Below are 20,476 nucleotides of genomic sequence, written 5' to 3'. Positions count from 1 at the left end.
AGGGATTCTCTGGGAATTCCATTCCAGCCAGGAATTCCTTGCCAAGATCCCAGCCCAAGCTCCCCTTTCCCAGTGGGAGCCATTCCCTGGCTCCTGTCCCTCTGTCCCTTGTCCCCAGTCCCTCTCCAGCTCTCCTGGAGCCCCTCCAGGCACTCTGAGCATTCCCTGGAATTTTCCCTTCTCCAGGGGAACATTCCCAGCTCTCCCAGCCTGCCTCCATCTCTGTGTCCTCCTCCAGACTCCCATCCCTGGCTCTGGAACGGTTTGGATGCCCTTGGATCAGCGCTGAGCCCTCTCCCTGTTTCCCACAGGTTTTTGGGAGAATCCCGGGTGCCGCTCCGGGAAGTTCTGGGCTCTCCCAGCCTGGCGGCCTCGTTCAACCTTCCCCTGCTGGACTCGCGCAAGGAGAGCACCGGGGTGAGCGCCCGGCTCCCAGTTTGGGACCAGTTGGGGCTCCCAGTTTGGGCTCCCAGTCCCAGACCAGTAAAAGCCGTGGGATGGCCAGGGATCTTCCCAGTTTGAGACCAGTAAAAGCCACAGCATGGCCAGTTTGGGCTCCCGGTTTGGGACCAGTCTGAGCAATGTCCCTTCCAGTGGCAGCTCCCGGTTTGAAACCAGTCTGGATCCCTTCCTTCCCAGTTTGATCCCAGTCTGAGTCACATCCCTCCCAGTCTGATCCCAGTTTGAGTCCTGTCCCTCCCAGTCTGATCCCAGTCTGAATCCCATCCCTCCCAGTTTGATTCCAGTTTGAGTCCTGTCTTTCCCAGCTGGATCCCAGTTTGAGTCCTGTCCCTCCCAGTCTGATCCCAGTTTGAGTCCTGTCCCTCCCAGTCTGATCCCAGTTTGATCCCAGTCTGAATCCCATCCCTCCCAGTCTGATCCCACTCTGAATCCCATCCCTTCCAGTCTGATCCCAGTCTGAATCCCATCCCTCCCAGTCTTATCCCAGTTTGAGACCAGTCCCTCCCAGTCTGATTCCTGTCTTTCCCAGCTGGATCCCAGTTTGAGTCCTGTCCCTCCCAGTCTGATCCCAGTTTGATCCCACTCTGAATCCCATCCCTCCCAGTCTGATCCCAGTTTGAGCCCTGTCCCTCCCAGTCTGATCCCAGTTTGAGACCAGTCCCTCCCAGTCTGATCCCAGTCTGAATCCCATCCCTCCCAGTCTGATCCCAGTTTGAGTCCTGTCCTTCCCAGTCTGATCCCAGTCTGAATCCCATCCCTCCCAGTCTTATCCCAGTTTGAGACCAGTCCCTCCCAGTCTGATCCCAGTTTGAGCCCAGTCTGAATCCCATCCCTCCCAGTCTGATCCCAGTTTGAGCCCAGTCTGAATCCCATCCCTCCCAGTCTGATCCCAGTTTGAGCCCAGTCCCTCCCAGTCTGATCCCAGTTCTGCCACCCCAGCCTCTCTGACACTCATTCCCTGTTTTCCAGGCTTCCCTGTTCCTGCAGGTGTCCTACATCCCCCCTCCGGGCGCCATCCCGCTTTTCCCAACTCCGGCGCCTCCGGAGCCGGCCCCGGCTGCAGCCGAGCTGGACACGGTCACCGGTAACCACAACCCCTCCCCATCCCGGACTTTGGAATCCCAACCAAACCAATTCCCAAATCCAAACCCATTCCCAAGCCCCACATTTTCCTTCTCCCGCTGGGCAGAGACGGCCGGGGAGGAGGACACGGAAGATCCGGAGGCCACGGGGGACACGGAGCCCTCGGCGTCCTCGGGAGCACCGGGCTCGGAGCCACCCTCATTCCCAAGGAAACCGTCTGGGAATCACATCCAGGGGGTGAAGAGAAGGAGGAGGAGCTCTCCTAAAAAACCTTTATCCAACAAACCACAGGATTTCCAGGTGGGAGGAGCTGTTCCCAAAAAATCCTGCAGGTTGTTCTGGTGATTCCTTGTCATCTATCCCATGGGATGATCCCGGTGATTCCCTGTCCTCCATCCCATGGGGTGATCCTGGTGATTCCCATCCTGGTGATTCCATGTTCTCCCATCCCATGGGATGATCCCGGTGATTCCCTGTCCTCCATCCCATGGGATGATCCTGGTGATTCCCATCCTGGTGATTCCATGTTCTCTCATCCCATGGGATGATCCCAGTGATTCCCTGTCCTCCATCCTGTGGAATGATCCTGGTGATTCCCATCCTGGTGATTCCCTGTCCTCGATCCCATGGGATGATCCCAGTGATTCCCTGTCCTCCATCCTGTGGAATGATCCTGGTGATTCCCATCCTGGTGATTCCCTGTCCTCCATCCCATGGGATGATCCCAGTGATTCCCATCCTGGTGATTCCATGTTCTCCCATCCCATGGGATGATCCCAGTGATTCCCTGTCCTCCATCCCATGGGATAATCCTGGTGATTCCATCTTCTCCATCCCAGATCCTGGTGATTCCCTGTCCTCCATCCCATGGGATGATCCCAGTGATTCCCATCCTGGTGATTCCCTCGATCCCATGGGATGATCCCAGTGATTCCCATCCTGCTGATTCCATATCCTCCATCCCATTCCAGATCCGGGTGAGGGTCATCGAGGCCCGGCAGCTTCCCGGGATCCAGATCCGGCCGGTGGTGAAGGTGACGGTGGCTGGACAAACCCGGAGAACGCGGATCCGGAAAGGGAACAGCCCCTTCTTTGATGAGGTCAGCGGGAATTCCCACTCCGACAATCTCCAGGGATCGGGATGTGGGAATGTTCTCCAAGGGGAAAACTGGGATAATGCCTCATCCTCATCCTGGTTTTCCACAGACTTTTTTCTTCAACGTCTTTGAATCCCCGTTGGAGCTGTTCGATGCTCCCATTTTCCTCACGGTGAGTGTTGGGAAATTCTGGAATATTTCCCAGGGAAACCCCACCCTGTTCCCCAGGATCCTCCATCCCAGCAGGATTTGGGTTGGATCACCCATTTTTTCCTCATTTTCAGGTCGTGGATTCTCGATCGTTCCGCACGGATTCGGTGATCGGGGAATTCCGGGTAAGATCCCATTCCCCTTTTCCTGGTGTTTCCCGCTCTGGATGAACTCTGGAATCTCCTTTTCCTTTAATCCCGCAGATGGATGTGGAGACCATTTACTCCGAGCCAAGTGAGCCTTGGGAAATTCCTTTGGTTTTTTTTTGGGAAATGCGCCCACACATCCCAGCTCTTCCATAGAGGAACCCCAAATCCATGACCATGGAATCCCGGAATGGTTTGGTTGGGAAGGAACCTTAAGGATCATCCGGTTCCATCCAGGGAGAAATTCCATTATCCCAGGTGGATCCAAGTCCATCCAACCTGGCCTTGGGCACTTCCAGGGATGGAGCATCCACAGCTTCTCTGGGAATTCTGTTCCAAAGACCTCTCCCTCTTCCCTGGTCCCTTCCTAGGAAAGGAACTGGAATATTCCTGTATCCCATTCCATGATTTTCATTTAAACCCCACCCAGGAGCATCGCCAACCACCCTGCACATCCAAGGAGTAATTCCCAGTTTTCCATGTTTTCCCGCAGAACACGCTTTCCGCAGGAAGTGGCTGCTCCTCTCGGATCCGGAGGATTTTTCCGCGGGAGCCAAGGGCTACCTGAAGGTCAGCGCCTGCGTGCTGGGGCCTGGAGACGAAGCTCCCGTGAGTATTCCCACTGGGAATGGGGGGGACATTCCAGCCCTGGGACATTCCAGCCCTGGGATATTCCAGACCTGGGATATTCCAGATCTGGGATATTCCAGACCTGGGATATTCCAGCCCTGGGATATTCCAGCTCTGGGATATTCTGGCCAAGAGCCACCAACTGCCACGGCCATTCCCAGGGAAGCCACAGCTTGGATTTTCCTCTGTTTTGGGGGAAAAGTGCTGGATTTTCTCATGGAATCCTGGAATGGTTTAGGCTGGGGAAGATCTTAAATCCTGTCCCATTCCCACCCAGGGACACCTTTCCCAATCCCAGTTGGATCCAAGCCCAGTGTCCAACCTGGCCTTGGGCACTCCAGGGATCCAGGGGCAGCCCCAGCAAATCTGGGAATTCCAGACAAATCCCAGCCAGGAATTCCTTGCCAAGATCCCAGCCCAAGCTCCCCTTTCCCAGTGGGAGCCATTCCCTGGCTCCTGTCCCTCTGTCCCTTGTCCCCAGTCCCTCTCCAGCTCTCCTGGAGCCCCTCCAGGCACTCTGAGCATTCCCTGGAATTTTCCCTTCTCCAGGGGAACATTCCCAGCTCTCCCAGAGCCGAGGGGCTCCAGAATCCTGGAATAGTTTGGTTTGGTTAAATCCCACACAATCCATGTTCAGGGACACCTCCCACTATCCCAGGTGGCTCCAAGCCCCATCCAACCTCACCTTGGACACTCCCAGGGGTGGCAAATCCACCCAGCCTGTGTCTTTTGGGATTCTCCTGCCCATTCCCGAATCCAGGGTGACTTTTCCCGTTGTCCTCTTCCCACAGCTGGAGAAGAAGGAGGTGGCTGAGGACAAGGAGGACATCGAGGCCAATCTGCTGCGCCCCACCGGGGTCACCCTCAGGGGGGCCCAGTTCTGCCTCAAGATCTTCAAAGCCGAGGATTTGCCCCAGAGTAAGTTTTCCCTTCGGATCCCTTGGAATCACGACGTTCCGGGCAGGAATTAGGGCCCAGAGAAGGGAGGGATCCATATGGTAATCCAAGGATATTGGGCAGTTTTATGGAAGAGGAGGTTCTTACTGGTCCAAACTGGTTTTATCCCCCTGCCTTTCCCGCCTGGAGAGTGTCTGCTCCATGGGAATGCTTGTCCCACTGGTGGGACAGCTGGGACCCTCTGGATGCTGCGGAATTCCATGGATTTTGGCATCTCCCTCTTTTCCCAGTGGATGACGCCGTCATGGACAACGTCCGGCAGATCTTCGGCTTCGAGAGCAACAAGAAGAACCTGGTGGATCCCTTTGTGGAAGTCAGCTTTGCCGGGAAAACGGTCAGCGGAGCGGGATGCTCTGGGATCCCGGGAATGGCAGCGGGAGGAACCCGGGATTGGGATGGCAGCGGGGTGCTCCTGGGGCTGGGATAACAGTGGGATGATCTTGGGACTGGGAATGGCAGAGGGAGGACTTTGGGATTGGGAATGGCAGCGGGATGACCTCTCATGGTCCTCAGGGTTGGGATGGCAGTGGGACATTCCCGCCCAGGTCTGCGGGATTGGGATTTCAGTGGGATGTCCTCGAGGCTGGAATGGCAGTGGGACATTCCCTGTGGATCCCCAAGCCTGATCCTGGAACGAGGATATTCGGTCTTTGAATGGAGGAATTTGGTCTTGGATGAGGGAATTTGGTCCTGGAATGTGGGAATTTGGTCTTGGAATGGGGAAATTTGCTCCTGGAATGAGGCAAATGTGATCCTGTGGGTCCCAAGGTGGGAAGATCCCTTGGGAAATCCGAAACATCCTCTGCCTCCTGCACTGGGAGGTTTAGGAACCCCGTGGAATTGGGGGATGGATTTTAGGGAATCTGAGGCTGGACTTTGTGGAACCTGAGCCTGGATTTGGAGGAATCTGAGTCTCAAGTTTAGGGAATCTGAGGAAGAATTTTAGGGAATCTAAGGCTGGATTTTAGGGAACTTGAAGCCAGGTTTTGAGGAGCCTGGTTTTGGGATTTTGGGAACCTGAAGCCGGATTTGGGGGAATGTGAACCTCAACTTCTGGGAATCTAAGGCTACATTTTGGGGAAACTGAGGCTGGATTTTAGGGAATCTGAAGTTGGATTTGGGGGAAACCTGAGCCTCAATTTTTGGAAATCTGAGGCTGGGTTTTAGGGAATCTGAGGCCAGATTTTAGGGAAGCTGAAGCCGGATTTTGGGAAATCTGAGGCTTCCCAACTCCATGAACTGGGCCAGCAGCTGCTTTCCTGGGACGACCCCAACTTTTCCCTCTCCCCATCCCTCCCTTCCAGCTCTACTCCCGGATCCTGGAGAAGAACGCCAACCCCCAGTGGAACCAGTGCCTGACGCTGCCGGCCATGGTGAGCACTGGTGTCCCCGAGGTCCCCTCCCGGTGTCCCCAGCACCACTCACCCTCTTCCCGTATCCCTTTTCCCAGTTCCCTTCCATGTGCGAGCGGATGAGGATCCGTGTGACCGACTGGTGAGCGGGAAGGGGCATTCCCAGTGCCCGGAGAGGCGGGATGGGCATAGGGACATCTCTTCCCCCCACCACGGTCCCCAAAGTGACGATGTCGCCTCACAGGGACCGTCTGACGCACAATGACGTCATCGGCACCGCTTTCCTCGGAATGTCCAAGATTTCGGCCCCTGGCGGGGAGCTGGAGGGTAAGGGTGGGAAGCAGGCCGGGATTTGGGATGCATGGCCTTGGAGGAGCTGCATGGCGTGGCTGGAGGTTGGTGGTGGCTTTGGGGAGGTCACAGCGGTCACCGTCCCCGCCTGGGGACACGGGATGGGGCGCTGTGGTCACTCCGAGCTCTGCCCCATTCCTGGATGGATCTAACCCCTCTGGATTTAGGATTTGGAGGATTCTCAGGAATGGGGGAAGGAAGTTGCAGGTCCATGGCATGGCTGGGAGCTGGTGGTGGCTTTGGGGAGGTCACAGCTGTCACCACTGCCACCTGGGGATGTGCGATGGGGTCCTGGGGTTACTCTGAGCTGTCCCCCATTTCCAGATGGATCCAACCCCTCTGGATTCTTGGGATTTGGTGGATTCTTGGGAATAGGGCCTTGGAGGAGCTGCATGGCATGGCTGGAGGTTGGTGGTGGCTTTGGGGAGGTCACAGCGGTCACCGTCCCCGCCTGGGGACACGGGATGGGGCCCTGTGGTCACTCCGAGCTCTGCCCCATTCCTGGATGGATCTAACCCCTCCGGATTCTTGGGATTTGGTGGATTCTTGGGAATAGGGCCTTGGAGGAGCTGCATGGCGTGGCTGGAGGTTGGTGGTGGCTTTGGGGAGGTCACAGCGGTCACCGTCCCTGCCTGGGGACACGGGATGGGGCCCTGTGGTCACTCCGAGCTCTGCCCCATTCCTGGATGGATCTAACCCCTCTGGATTTAGGATTTGGAGGATTCTCGGGAATGGGGGAAGGAAGTTGCAGGTCCATGGCATGGCTGGGAGCTGGTGGTGACTTTGGGGATGTCACAGCAGTCACCACTGCCACCTGGGGATGTGCGATGGGGTCCTGGGGTTACTCTGAGCTGTCCCCCATTTCCAGATGGATCCAACCCCTCTGGATTCTTGGGATTTGGTGGATTCTTGGGAATAGGGCTATGGAGGAGCTGCATGGCGTGGCTGGAGGTTGGTGGTGGCTTTGGGGAGGTCACAGCTGTCCCCACCTGGGGATGTGCAATGGCGTCCACTCGCTCCAAGCCGTGCCCCATTTCTGGATGGATCCACCCTCTCTGGATTGTTAGGATTCTTGGGATTTGATGGATTCTTGGGAATGGGGTATGGAGGCTGCAGGTCCATGGGTGCTGGAGGTCGGTGAAACGTGGTGCTGGTGGCACCGCTGCTGGCAGCCACGTCCCCCCAAGGTGACATTTAGGGGTCGTCACAGGGTAGGAATTCCCATCCAGCCCATGCTGTTCCAAATCCCGGGAATTTTCGGAAGGACCCACAGGCATGGCAGTGTTCAGCCGGGTGTCACTGTCACTGGTGGAAGGTGGGAATCTGGGACACGGCTTTGGAGCTGCTGAGGGCTTGGAGCTTCCACCTGCATGAGCTTTTCCTGCTGCCAGCGCTTCCATGGAATCCGTGATCCCAGCGTGAATTCCACACTTGGCTTTGTGACCTCCCCATGAGCTGGAGGGACATGGGATGGCCACGTTGGAAAAAGCTTGGAGCATGCAGGGATGTGTCCCTGCCCATGGAATGGGATGAGCTTTAAGGTCGTTCCAAGCCATTCCATGATTCCATGGATCAGGGCACGATCCAGAGGCTCCACCCGTGTCCCACCCCTGGCACTGCCCAGTCCCCTCTTCCCAATCCCAACACAAATCCTGGGATGGGCTGGAGAGAGACAGAGAGGGAGGATGGGAGTGGTGAGATCCAGGGCTGGCATCTCCCTTCCCACCGCTGGCATCTGCTTGATCCTGAGGAAATGCCTGGGAATGCAACGCAGGGACGCTCCAATCCTGCTCCACCCCAATCCCACAGCCTCTGGAATTATCCAAGGCCAGGCTGGACAAGGCTCAGAATGACCTGGGATAGTGGGAAGTGTCTGTGGATGAACCTGGATGGGCTTTAAGGTCCCTTCCCACCCCAGCCATTCCATGATTCCTTGATTCCATAATTCCATGGTTGCATGAAAAGCCTCTCCCTTTCTCTCTCTGTCTCTCCACACCCAAACCTGTGGGAATCTCCCCCCTCGTTCCCATCTCCATCCCTTTTCCATGCTCCTCTTCCAACCTTTCCCAACCTCTCTCCCTCTCTTTGTGCCTCAGATGAGTTTCCTGCTCCTGTGAAGCCTCTGAAACCCTCGGATCGTACGTTCCCAGTAACATCCCAGTTTTCCGGCACCTCCCGGGACTGGTTTTACTGGTTCCGCTCTCTGGACTGGGGGAGGATCAGCTGGGATGAGTTGGGCACCTTGGGAAAAGGGAATGGCTCCGGTTCGGTCCTTTGGGGATTCCCGGGATGCTGTCGTGTCGGGAATGTGGAGCCAGCTGGATGCACGGAGCTCAGGGCAGGATTCCCTCTCAAAATTCCATAAAAATGAGTGGTTCTCCTCATGGAATCACGGGATTGGAAAATCCCTCTGATCCATTGGCTGCCAAGGCCACCCCGTATCCGTGTCCCCAAGTGCCACATCCGCAGGGATGTTCAGTCCCTCCAGGGATGGGGACAGCCCTTTTCCTGGAAGGAATTTTCCCAAAAATCCAACTTAAACCTCCCTTGGCACATCCTGAGGCTCTTTCCTCTCTCCTGTTGCTCTTACTCTTGTCCGACCCCTCTCTGACCTCGTCTTTTTCCATGGAGACTTTTCCTGGGATTGGGAATTCCCAGGATTCAGCACCATGCCCTCTGTATCTTTCTCCTGCTCCAAGGTGAGGTTCTGGGGTTCAAAAGGGGTGGAAATTCCAGGATTTTGGTGGCCTTCAGCTTTGTGATCCCTGGGATCCTACAGTGAGCGTGACACATACCCAAGGTGCCTCCAGGAATCCCTAATCCCGCTTTTCCCTGACATTCCCAGTGGATGACGGGCTGGGATTCCTTCCGACCTTTGGACCCTGCTACATCAACCTGTACGGCAGCCCCCGGGAATTCACCGGTTTTCCTGATCCCTACGAGACGCTCAATTTGGGAAAGGTGACATCGGCTGCTTCCCGGCACATCCCAAAATAACCTCCGGCTCCTCTTTTCTCCCAAAAAAAAGCTGCTTCTAACCCAACCTGGCTTTGTCATCAGGAGCCCGCGCTGCGTTTCCCGCTCCCGGTTATTCCTGCTAACGCCTCCCGATCCCGCTCTGCTCCCAAAAATTCCACCTTGGAAGCGCCAGCTGGAATTCTTTGCCTGATCCCGCTGCTCCGCGATGAAGCTCCTTGGAAAGAAAGGCAGAGCTTGGCCTTGGGATGGGATTTCTGGGATCCTGACTCCTGTTCCTGGTCTATCCCAAGGGCGAGGGGGTCGCGTATCGGGGCCGGATCCTGGTGGAGCTGGAGACCAAACTGGTGGAGCACATGGAGCAGAAGGTGGAGGAGATTCCTGCCGATGACATCCTGAGGGTGGAGGTATTGGGATTTCTGGAAAATCTCTGGGATTGGCACGTGGGACACTATGGAAGGGATGTTGGCCATGGGTGGGGGTTGTCCCATGATCCGTGAGCTCCTGGAGGAGTCTCCTGCTGGATTTCCATTCCAAAGTGTCCAGGTTGGTCCATCTGAGCTGGTCCTGGTGAGCTTGGAATTGTGGGGTCATGGAATGGTTTGGCTGGGAATGGATCTTGAAGTTGATCCCGTTCCATGGGCAGGGACGACTTCCCCTATCCCAGGTGGATCCAAGCCCAGTGTCCAACCTGGCCTTGGGCACTCCAGGGATCCAGGGGCAGCCCCAGCAAATCTGGGAATTCCATCCCAGCCAGGAATTCCTTGCCAAGATCCCAGCCCAAGCTCCCCTTTCCCAGTGGGAGCCATTCCCTGGCTCCTGTCCCTCTGTCCCTTGTCCCCAGTCCCTCTCCAGCTCTCCTGGAGCCCCTCCAGGGACTCTGAGCATTCCCTGGAATTTTCCCTTCTCCAGGGGAACATTCCCAGCTCTCCCAGAGCAGAGGAGCTCCAGAGTCCTGGAATGGTTTGGGTTGGAGGAACCTTAAATCCCATCCCAACAATTCCACCCCATCCCTGTTCAGGGACACCTCGCACCATCCCAGGTGGATCCAACCCCAATGTCCAGCCTGGCCTTGGACATTCCCAAGGATCCAGGGATTCTCTGAGAATTCCATTCCAGCCAGGAATTCCTTGCCAAGATCCCAGCCCAAGCTCCCCTTTCCCAGTGGGAGCCATTCCCTGGCTCCTGTCCCTCTGTCCCTTGTCCCCAGTCCCTCTCCAGCTCTCCTGGAGCCCCTCCAGGCCCTGCCGGGGGCTCCGAGGTCTCCCATGACATTGTGGGAGATTTTCCTCCATTCCGGCTCTCTCAGAATTCCTCCTTTTGCTCCTCTTCCATGAGAAGTTGCAGCCTCCTCTTCCATCTGATTTTCCTGAAATTCTCCCAGAATTCCTGTGCTTCAAAGTTTGTTACTCCCCCTGCAAGAAAATTCCCATCCTGGGATCACTGAGGTTGGAAAATCCCTCCAGGATCATCGAGTCCAATCTGTGCCCAATGCCCACCTTGGCTCTGAGTGCCACATCTGGGAATTCCTTGGAAACCTCCACGGATGGGGATTCCAAAGCTCCCTGGGCACTTCCAAGGCATGACCACCCTTTCCATGGGGAAATTCCCGCCGATGTCCAATCTGAACCTCTCCTGGGACGACTTGAGGCAATTCCCTCTTTTCCTGTTGTTCCCTGGGATCAGATCCCAGCTCCCACCTGGTCCCAATATTTCAGGCAGTTGTGCAGAGCCAAAAGGGCCCTCTGGATCCTCCTTTTCTCTGGAATGAGACCCTTTCCCAGCTCTCTCAGCTTTTCTTGGATCTCCAACCTCTTCCCAATTCCCTAAGCTTTTCCTGGTCCTTCCCAGCTCCCTCAGCTTTTCCTGGATCTCCAACCACTTCCCCACTCCCTCAGCTTTTCCTGGCTCTCCAACCACTTCCAAGCTCCCTCAGCTTTTCCTGGTTCTCCAATTCCCTTAGCTTTTCCTGGATCTCCAACCACTTCCAAGCTCCCTCAGCTTTTCCTGGATCTCCAACCACTTCCCCGCTCCCTCAGCTTTTCCTGGTTCTCCAACACCTTTCCAACTCCCTCAGCTTTTCCTGGATCTCCAACCACTTCCAAGCTCCCTCAGCTTTTCCTGGATCTCCAACCACTTCCAAGCTCCCTCAGCTTTTCCTGGTTCTCCAATTCCCTTAGCTTTTCCTGGATCTCCAACCACTTCCAAGCTCCCTCAGCTTTTCCTGGCTCTCCAACCCCTTTCTAACTCCCTCAGCTTTTCCTGGATCTCCAATCCCTTCCCAACTCCCTCAGCCACTCAGGATTTACCCTCCAGCCTCTTCCAGCTCCACCTGGAAGATCATTAGCAGCATCTCCTCACGTCGAATTCCCGTTCGTATTCCAGAAATACCTGCGCCGACGGAAATATTCCCTCTTCGCCGCCTTCTACTCGGCCACGATGCTCCAGGGCGTGGACGGCGCCGTCCAGTTCGAGGTCAGCATCGGGAATTACGGCAACAAGTTCGACACCACCTGCCTGCCCCTGGTCTCCACCACCCAGTACAGCCGGGCCGTCTTCGATGGTGAGCACGGCACGGATTCCATCCTTTGGGATGATCCAAACCCGGCCGCTGGAAGAGAACCCTGGGATTATGGAATGGTTTGGGATGGAAGGGGTCTTAAATCCCATCCTGGTCCAGCTCAGGGACAAATTCCATCGTCCCAGGTGGATCCAAGCACAATGTCCAACCTGGCCTTGGACACTTCCAGGGATCCAGGGGAAGCCGGAGGTTGTGTCCAGGGGATCCCGCTGAAGGTGTCCCTGCTTGGACCAGACAACTCCAGAGAGTTTTCCTGCCTCAAGCGTGGGGAATTTTTGTCTGGGAAGGATCAGGGAAGCCAGGACTTCTCTTGTCTCCATGAGGTGGTTTTTGGGGACATCCTTCCCTGCCTTTCCCTGGCTTCCACCTCATCCCACCAGGAATGCTGAGCTGTTTTCTGGCCTCACTGCCAGAGCCATTGGTGGTATCTCAAGGATTTGGGAGACACCACTCCCCTCTTTCTCCCAGACGCCTTCCAAGGGGAATTCCCACCCCAGTCACGCTCTTCCCCCTTCATCCCCACTGCCGAGGGGCGGATCCCGTTATCCCAACATCCCAAGGTGATGCCCTGCTGTCCCCCCCAGGCTGTCACTACTACTACCTGCCCTGGGGGAACGTGAAGCCGGTGGTGGTGCTGTCCTCCTACTGGGAGGACATCGGCCACCGCATGGACGCCCAGAACCTCCTGCTCCACGGAGCCGAGCGGCTGGTGAGTGACCGGGGACATCCCTGGGGACACCGGCAGGGGACAGAGGCCACCCCCAAGCTGAGGAGTGTCCAGTGACACCTCTGGGGACATCCCTGGGGACACCAGGAGGAGAGAGAGGTCACCAGGAGTGTCTGGTGACGCAGCCGATGTATCCCCTGGATAAGGAACTTCATGGAATCATGGAATGGTTTGGGTGGGAAGGGAACTTAAATCCCCCCCAGTTCCACCCCATCCATGGGCAGGGACACCTCCCACTGTCCCAGGTGGATCCAACCCCAACGTCCAGCCTGGCCTTGGACATTCCCAGGGATCCAGGGGCAGCCCCAGCAAATCTGGGAATTCCAGCCCAGCCAGGAATTCCTTGCCAAGATCCCAGCCCAAGCTCCCCTTTCCCAGTGGGAGCCATTCCCTGGCTCCTGTCCCTCTGTCCCTTGTCCCCAGTCCCTCTCCAGCTCTCCTGGAGCCCCTCCAGGAGCTCAGGATTCCCTGGAATTTTCCCTTCTCCAGGGGAACATTCCCAGCTCTCCCAGAGCGTTCATTCCATCCTGGAGTGGTTTGGGTTTGGAGAAACTCTAAATCCCAACCCATTCCATGTTCAGGGGCACCTTCCATGATCCCAGGTTGCTCCAAGCCCTGTCCAACCTGGAGACAATTCCAACCATCCAGGGGCTGTCCTTCAGCTCCTGTGAGTCGGAGATTTCCCTTTGGATTTCCCTGTTGGTTCCCCTGAACCTCCAACCATTTGGATGCAGATCCCTGGAGGGACCCAGAATGGAATCTCTGACCCCTGGGAATTTTGGGAATTTCCCCAGCCTCTTGCTGGGAATATCCTGGAAGCAGGATGGGATCCCTCAGCTCCTGGTCTCCGCTTTTCCTGCAGGAAGCAAACCTGGAGAAGGTCCACGTGGCTCTGAAATCCAACCGCTCTCCGATCGAGCTGGAGGCCCTGGGATCCCAACTGCTCGAGGACGTCATCGCCGACTGCAGGTACTTCGGGAATTCGGGATGGGAAACCTTTCCTGATGTTTCTTCTTCGTCTTGGAAGGATCCACAGCCTCCACTCCTCTTCTCCTTTCTTTTCCCCCTTTTTCCCCTTTCCCCTCTGCCTTTCCCTCCCCTTTCCCCCTCTTTTCCCTCTTTTTTCCTCTTTTTTCCCATTTTTCCTTTTTTTCCCTCTTTTCCAATTCCCCCCCCTTTTCCCCCTTCTATCCTTTTTTTTCCTTCCCTCTTTTATTCTCACATTTTTTCTTTTTCCTCTTTTCTCTCCCTTCTTTCCCTCTTCCCCCTTTCCCCCTTTTCCTCCCCTTTTCCACTTTCCTTTTATTCACTTTTTCCCTTTATTTCAGTTTTTCCTTTCTCCCTTTTTCATTTTTCCCCCTCCTCCCTTTCTCCTTTTTTGCTCTTTTCCCTTTCCCCCCTTACCCCTTTTTTAATATTTTTCTTTTCCCTCTTTTTCCCCTTTTTGTCCCTTTTTCTCCCTTTTCACCTTTTTCCATTTTCCCCATTTTCCCTCCTTTTCTACTACTCCCCTTTCTTTTTTTTTTTCCCTTTTTTTCTGTTTTCCCCTTTTCCTCTTCCCTCCTTTCCCCCCTTTTTCCTTATTTTCCCCTTTTTTCCATTTCTCCCAATTTCTCCCTTGTTTCTCTTTTTCCTGTTTTTTTCCCTTATTTTCCCTTTTCTTCCATTTCTCCCAATTTCTCCCTTGTTTCTCCTTTTCCTGTTTTTTTCCCTTATTTTCCCTTTTCTTCCATTTCTCCCAATTTCTCCCTTGTTTCTCTTTTTCCTGTTTTTTTCCCTTTTTTTGTCTTTCCCCCTTTTATTCCCTTCCCCCTTTTTCCTCTTTTTGCCTTTTCTCTCCTTTTTATTTTTTCCCTTTTTTCCTTCCCTTCCCTTTTTTATCCTCGCTTTCTTTTTTTTCCTTACTTCTTTTCCCTCTCCTTTTTTCCCCTTTTCCCACTTTTTCCCACCTTTGCACTGCTCATTCCCCCTCACTCCAAATCCTTATCCCTGGAAGTGTCCAGGGCCAGGCTGGATGGGGTTTGGAGCAACCTGGGATAGCGGAAAATCCCAAACCATTCCATAATTCCATAATTCCATATTCTCCCTATTTACCTGCAATAAAAAATGAGATTTACAGATCCCAATTCCCGAGGTGGGAATGTCGCATCCTTAAAAACCTCCTTCCAAACCTCTCCTTGGCCTAAAAATAAATTTATCTTTGGCTCCATCTATTTTTTCCGGAGGAAATCTTGATTTGTGTCTCGGGAGCTGGGAGCAGGAAGTTCATTTATAGCTGCGGATCCATAAATCCTTGAATTTTACAGGAAAACCTCCCAGTTTGGCACCTGATCCATTTTTCCAGGAACTTGGATAATGGATATTAAAATGTGGGCGTGGCTCATTCCCATCCTGATTCCAGGGGGAATTCCGGCTGTGGTTGGAAGCTCTGTTGCTCTTCCTGATCCCAAATATCTTTGGTGGGTTCTCAATTCCTTGGAAACTCACAAAAACTATGGAAAAACCATTAAAAAAAGGCCGGAAAATCCCACAAGAAGCTGGATGAGCTATTGGGGGTGGATTTGGGATGGGTTAATGATAACTAATGATGATTAGTGGCTATTAATGACCTGTAATGATGATTAATGACCATTAATGACCATTAATGACCATTAATCACCATTAATGATGATTGGTGATCTTTAATCATCTTTAAGACCTTTAATGAAAATTAGTGACCATTAATGACCTTTAATGATCATTAATGAACAATTCATGATGATTGGTGACCATTAATAACCATTTATGGCAATTAGTGACCCTTAATGACCTTTAATGATCATTAATAACCATTAATGATGATTGATGACCATTAATGATTGTTAATGATCAGTAACAACCATTAACAGTAACAACCATTAACCATTGATGATGATTGGTGACCATTAATGACCACTGATGACAATTAGTGACCCCTAATGACCATTAATCACCATTGAAGATAATTGGTGACCATTAATCACCATTAATGATCATTAATGACAATTAGTGACCACTAATGACCATTAATCACCATTGATGATGATTGGTGACCATTAATGACCATTAATGACAATCAGTGATCACTAATGACCATTAATCACCATTGATGATGATTGGTGACCATTAATCACCGTTGATGATGATTTGTGACCATTAGTGACCATTAATGACAATTAGTGACCACTAATGACCATTAATCACCATTGATGATGATTGCTGACCATTAATGACCATTAATGACCATTAGTCACCACTAATGACCATTAATCACCATTGATGATGATTGGTGACCATTAATGACCATTAATGACAATCAGTGACCACTAATGACCATTAATGACAATTAGTGACCACTAATGACCATTAATCACCATTGATGATGATTGGTGACCATTAATCACCGTTGATGATGATTTGTGACCATTAGTGACCATTAATGACAATTAGTGACCACTAATGACCATTAATCACCATTGATGATGATTGCTGACCATTAATGACCATTAATGACAATTAGTGACCACTAATGACCATTAATCACCATTGATGATGATTGCTGACCATTAATGACCATTAATGACAATTAGTGACCACTAATGACCATTAATCACCATTGATGATGATTGCTGACCATTAATGATCATTAATGACAATTAGTCACCACTAGTGACCATTAATCACCATTGATGATGATTGGTGACCATTAATGACCATTAATGACAATTAGTCACCACTAATGACCATTAATCACCATTGATGATGATTGGTGACCATTAATCACCATTGATGATGACTGGTGACCATTAGTGATCCCTAATAACCACTAATGACCATTAATCACCATTAATGATCACCAGTGACAATTAACAACCCTTAATGACCTTCAAGGTCCATCCTGATCCACCCCATCCCTGATTCCCGCCTATCCCTGCAGCCTGAAGCTTCCCGATGTCCTGGGAAAGGCATCCAGCACCCACCTGGATCAGAGCCTGTTCCGCTTCCGGAGCGCCCACCTGGAGCAGATCCTGAAGGTGGCCCTGAGGCTCAAGCACGACAATTCCGACCTTTCCCAAATCCTGGATCAGGCGGAAGATTGGCTGTGCCGGCTCCGGGCCATGGCGGAGGAGGTGACTCTTCCCAGTTTTCCCATCCATGTTTTGGTGGGAAGCAGGGGTGTTTTTCCATCCTGGCTCCCAAATCCATGGATTCTCCCATGGCGCCAGGTTTGGCTCCGATGGTTGAGGTTGGTCTCGCTCATGGATGGGTTGAGGTCAACTCATGGATAGGGAGCAGCCCTGGGAGAAGGACTTGGAATGTTGGTGGGTGGGAAGCTCCACGTGCTCCGGGCTAATGCCACAGAAGGAAAAGTGGGAATTCTGACCCTCTGCCGTGGAGCCAGGCTGGGAGAGCTGGGAATGTTGCCCTGGAGAAGGGAAAATTCCAGGGAATGCTCAGAGTGCCTGGAGGGGCTCCAGGAGAGCTGGAGAGGGACTGGGGACAAGGGACAGAGGGACAGGAGCCAGGGAATGGCTCCCACTGGGAAAGGGGAGCTTGGGCTGGGATCTTGGCAAGGAATTCCTGGCTGGGATGGAATTCCCAGATTTGCCTGGGCTGCCCCTGGATCCCTGGAGTGCCCAAGGCCAGGCTGGATGGACTTGGATCCACCTGGGATCATGGAAGTTATCCCTGCCCATGGAACTGGGATGAGCTTTAAGATGCCTCCCAACCCATCCCAGTCCGTGATTTCACAATCCCATTCTGGGCTGTGCTGGTGGATCCCTCCTAAAGGTATCCTATGGATTTGTGTTTTCCAGCCCCAGAACAGCCTCCCGGACATCATCATCTGGATGCTCCAGGGGGACAAGCGCGTGGCTTTCGCCCGCATCCCGGCCCACCAGGTCCTGTATTCCCGGAACATCTCCAACTGCTGCGGCCGGAACTGTGGGAAGCTCCAGACCATCTTCCTCAAGGTACTTTTGGAAGCACGTCCAGGTGGAATCTTGATTTTCCAAACAGTTTTCCCACTAAAAAGAATTAAAAAGATGGAAAATCCAGCAGGGAAAGCTCAAATCCCAACACAATGTTCAGCTTCATGGAATTGTGGAAAGTTCTGGGTTGGGAGAGACCTTAAATCTTTGACCTGGTCTGTGTTCCTGTCCTTGTCCTTGACTTTGCCCATGTCCCTGAGTTTCTTCCTGACCCTGTCCTTGTCCTTTTCCCTGGATTTGTCCCTCGTCCTTGTCCCTATCCATGGCCCTGACCTTGTCCATGACTTTGCCCATGTCCTTGAGTTTCTTCCTGACCCTGTCCTTGTCCTTTTCCCCGGATTTGTCCCTCGTCCTGTCCTTGTCCCTATCCATGGCCCTGACCTTGTCCATGTCCTTTTCCCTATCCCTGTCCATGTTCTTGTCCCTGTCCCTGACCTTTCCATCGCCTTGTCCTTGTCTCCGATCCTGTCCCCGATCCTGTCCCTGATTCTATCCCTGGTCCTGTCCAGGACCACTGGAATTCCGAAATTCCTCAAGGTCACCTGGTGTCACATTTTAGGGATGTCGATGGTGCCATTGGGATGATCCTGAAGGTCTTTTCCAACCTCAATTCCATGATCCCAAAGTGTTCCACCCATTCCTGACTTTATCCCGTGACTGCGCCATGTCCCACCTTCCCCATCCAGGGATCCTCATTCCCACCCTTCCGGCCTCCCAGAATTCCTGTTAATCCCTTCCCGGGGACCTTTTCCTTGGCAGTATCCGCAGGAAGAGGTGGCGGGACCGCGGATCCCGGCGCAGATCCGCGTGCGGCTCTGGTTTGGATTGGCCGTGGATGAGAAGGAATTCAACCAATTCGCCGAGGGAAAACTCTCCGTCTTCGCCGAAACCGTGAGCATTCCCGAGGGATCTTCATCCTGGTGGGAAAAGGGGTGGGCTGCACCTAAAACCTCCTCGTTCCCTAAAAACTGTGGGAAGGAGGAGCTGTTTCCACCAGCTCAGCCTGGAATGCTGGGGGGAAAGTTGGGAATGAGCCATGGATGTCCCTCACAACGGGAAAATCGGGATGCCGTGGAATGGGTTGGGCTTTTCCCAGGAAGTATGTCCCTCTGCAGGGATTCTTCACGGGATTCTGTGGGATTATTCATGGAATTCTGTTATTCCAACCCCAAATCCATCTTTTTTTTGGCTCTCCCAGTATGAGAACCAGACCAAGCTGGCGCTGGTGGGGAACTGGGGCACCACCGGCCTCACTTATCCCAAATATTCCGACGTCACCGGCCGGATCAAGCTTCCCAAGGACAGCTTCCGGCCTTCCGCAGGATGGACCTGGGCTGGGGATTGGTTCATCTGCCCGGAAAAGACGTGAGTGTGGCTTTTCCACCAGGAATTCCCGGGAATCCCGAAATCTGATGGCAAAATCTGGGATGCCTCCGTGTTTCCTTGCCTGTGCCCACAGATGTGATTCCCGCTTATTCAAATCTTGGGATGTTCCAACACTGAGGCGCTTTGGGGTGGGATTTTCATCCTGGGTTGGGTTTTTCCCGAGGAGGAACTTTCCTTGGAAGGGTGGGAGAAGTTTGGGAGCGCTGAGGATGGCACAGGAGGAAGGTGGGATGTAGAATCCCTGATTTTTGGGTATTCCCGGGATTCAGGTTGTTGCACGACGTGGACGCCGGACACCTGAGCTTCGTGGAGGAAGTGTTTGAGAACCAGGTCCGGCTTCCCGGAGGGCAGTGGATCCACATGACCGACTCCTACACGGATGTGGTGAGGGAAAACTGGGAATTCCGGGAGCCGGGCTGGAATCCCAGGGGAAATTTAGGGATCGGTTTGGGTGAGAATTCCCTGCGTCCCACAGAACGGGGAAAAGGTCCTGCCCAAGGATGAGATCGAGTGTCCTCCAGGCTGGAAGTGGGAAGATGTGGAATGGGACACGGATCTCAACAGGGCTGTGGATGAGAAAGGTACTAAAGATGGAATTTTGGGATCTGGGATTTCAAAATTTTGGGGACGCTGGAGTTTTGGGATCTGGGATTTGGGAAGTTTTGGATTTCTTTCCATGGTCTGTGGATCAAAACATTCCCATGGCTGTGGGAACTGGGTCAGGAGAAGGGATCAGGCTCTGGGGGATCCTTTGTCTCTGCCTGGAACTGTGGGATGGAAATTCCCAAAGGCAGTGCTGGGATAATCTGGGAAGATCCTGGTGGAAAAGAAACAGAAAACACCAGGCTGGAGAGTGATGGGATGGTCCTGGGGGCTGGAATGGCTGGAGGGAAGGCGGGAAGAGCCTCCAGGGTGGGATTTGGAGCCAAGGACACCACGGATCCATCCCTGGGCATTCCAGAGGGATGGATTGTCCCCTAAGGAAGGAAATCCAACTGGGAAGTTTTGCCGGATTCAGCCACACCTTCACTGTTGGAAATTCCTGGTGGGAGCCAAGGTGGGAGGGGAGGCTCTTCTCCCACCTCCACCAGGCGTTCCCTTCTTCCCAAGGCTGGGAATACGGGATCACGATCCCGCCGGAGCGCAAGCCCAAGGCCTGGGTGCCGGCGGAGAAGATGTTCCACACCCACCGGCGCCGGCGCTGGGTGCGGCTCCGCCGGCGCGACCTGGAGCACATGGAAGCCATGAGAAAGGTGGGATTGGCCGGGAAAAGGTGCCACCGGATCGGGATGTGGCCCTGAACCCTCCGGGTGGGTGCCTGGCTTTGGCAGGATCTGCTTTTCCTTGGAGGTTGAGGGGGGCTCATCCCGGTTTCCACTGGAAAATGCCACATTCCCAGGGGTGGAGGACATTCCAGAGGGATTGACTGGGATGAGGGGTGGGATGGGGACATCCAGGGGAGTCCCCGAGTGTGGGAAGTGGGAGAGGGCCGATGTCCCCAGCCTGTCC

At 53.7% G+C, this 20,476-nt stretch overlaps 1 protein-coding gene across 8 annotated transcripts in view; it reads left to right on the top strand.

Annotated features, from left to right (window-relative positions):
- DYSF (dysferlin) overlaps positions 1 to 20,476 on the top strand; it is a 77,492-nt gene that overhangs the window by 5,898 nt on the left and 51,118 nt on the right. For 2 of the 8 annotated variants that reach the window (XM_077782667.1, XM_077782669.1), the window contains exons 4-29: positions 312 to 417; positions 1,432 to 1,546; positions 1,652 to 1,845; positions 2,517 to 2,645; positions 2,752 to 2,814; positions 2,927 to 2,977; positions 3,056 to 3,086; positions 3,492 to 3,607; positions 4,420 to 4,546; positions 4,816 to 4,919; positions 5,890 to 5,958; positions 6,036 to 6,079; positions 6,182 to 6,264; positions 8,385 to 8,426; positions 9,134 to 9,249; positions 9,558 to 9,671; positions 11,650 to 11,827; positions 12,430 to 12,554; positions 13,435 to 13,541; positions 16,528 to 16,720; positions 17,408 to 17,563; positions 18,341 to 18,472; positions 18,780 to 18,946; positions 19,237 to 19,351; positions 19,443 to 19,548; positions 20,078 to 20,220. In XM_077782667.1, coding sequence (XP_077638793.1) covers positions 312 to 417; positions 1,432 to 1,546; positions 1,652 to 1,845; positions 2,517 to 2,645; positions 2,752 to 2,814; positions 2,927 to 2,977; positions 3,056 to 3,086; positions 3,492 to 3,607; positions 4,420 to 4,546; positions 4,816 to 4,919; positions 5,890 to 5,958; positions 6,036 to 6,079; positions 6,182 to 6,264; positions 8,385 to 8,426; positions 9,134 to 9,249; positions 9,558 to 9,671; positions 11,650 to 11,827; positions 12,430 to 12,554; positions 13,435 to 13,541; positions 16,528 to 16,720; positions 17,408 to 17,563; positions 18,341 to 18,472; positions 18,780 to 18,946; positions 19,237 to 19,351; positions 19,443 to 19,548; positions 20,078 to 20,220 — 2,926 coding nt within the window. Of the gene's footprint in view, positions 1 to 311; positions 418 to 1,431; positions 1,846 to 2,516; positions 2,646 to 2,751; positions 2,815 to 2,926; positions 2,978 to 3,055; positions 3,087 to 3,491; positions 3,608 to 4,419; positions 4,547 to 4,815; positions 4,920 to 5,889; positions 5,959 to 6,035; positions 6,080 to 6,181; positions 6,265 to 8,384; positions 8,427 to 9,133; positions 9,250 to 9,557; positions 9,672 to 11,649; positions 11,828 to 12,429; positions 12,555 to 13,434; positions 13,542 to 16,527; positions 16,721 to 17,407; positions 17,564 to 18,340; positions 18,473 to 18,779; positions 18,947 to 19,236; positions 19,352 to 19,442; positions 19,549 to 20,077; positions 20,221 to 20,476 lie in introns of all 8 variants that reach the window. The other 6 variants (XM_077782668.1, XM_077782670.1, XM_077782663.1 and 3 more) reach the window with 3 other exon arrangements.

This window comes from Lonchura striata, chromosome 4 (genome assembly GCF_046129695.1).
Source record: "Lonchura striata isolate bLonStr1 chromosome 4, bLonStr1.mat, whole genome shotgun sequence".
Lineage (NCBI taxonomy): Eukaryota > Metazoa > Chordata > Aves > Passeriformes > Estrildidae > Lonchura > Lonchura striata.
The sequence above is the reverse complement of the archived record's forward strand: the minus strand, read 5'-3'. Positions and strand labels throughout refer to the sequence as shown.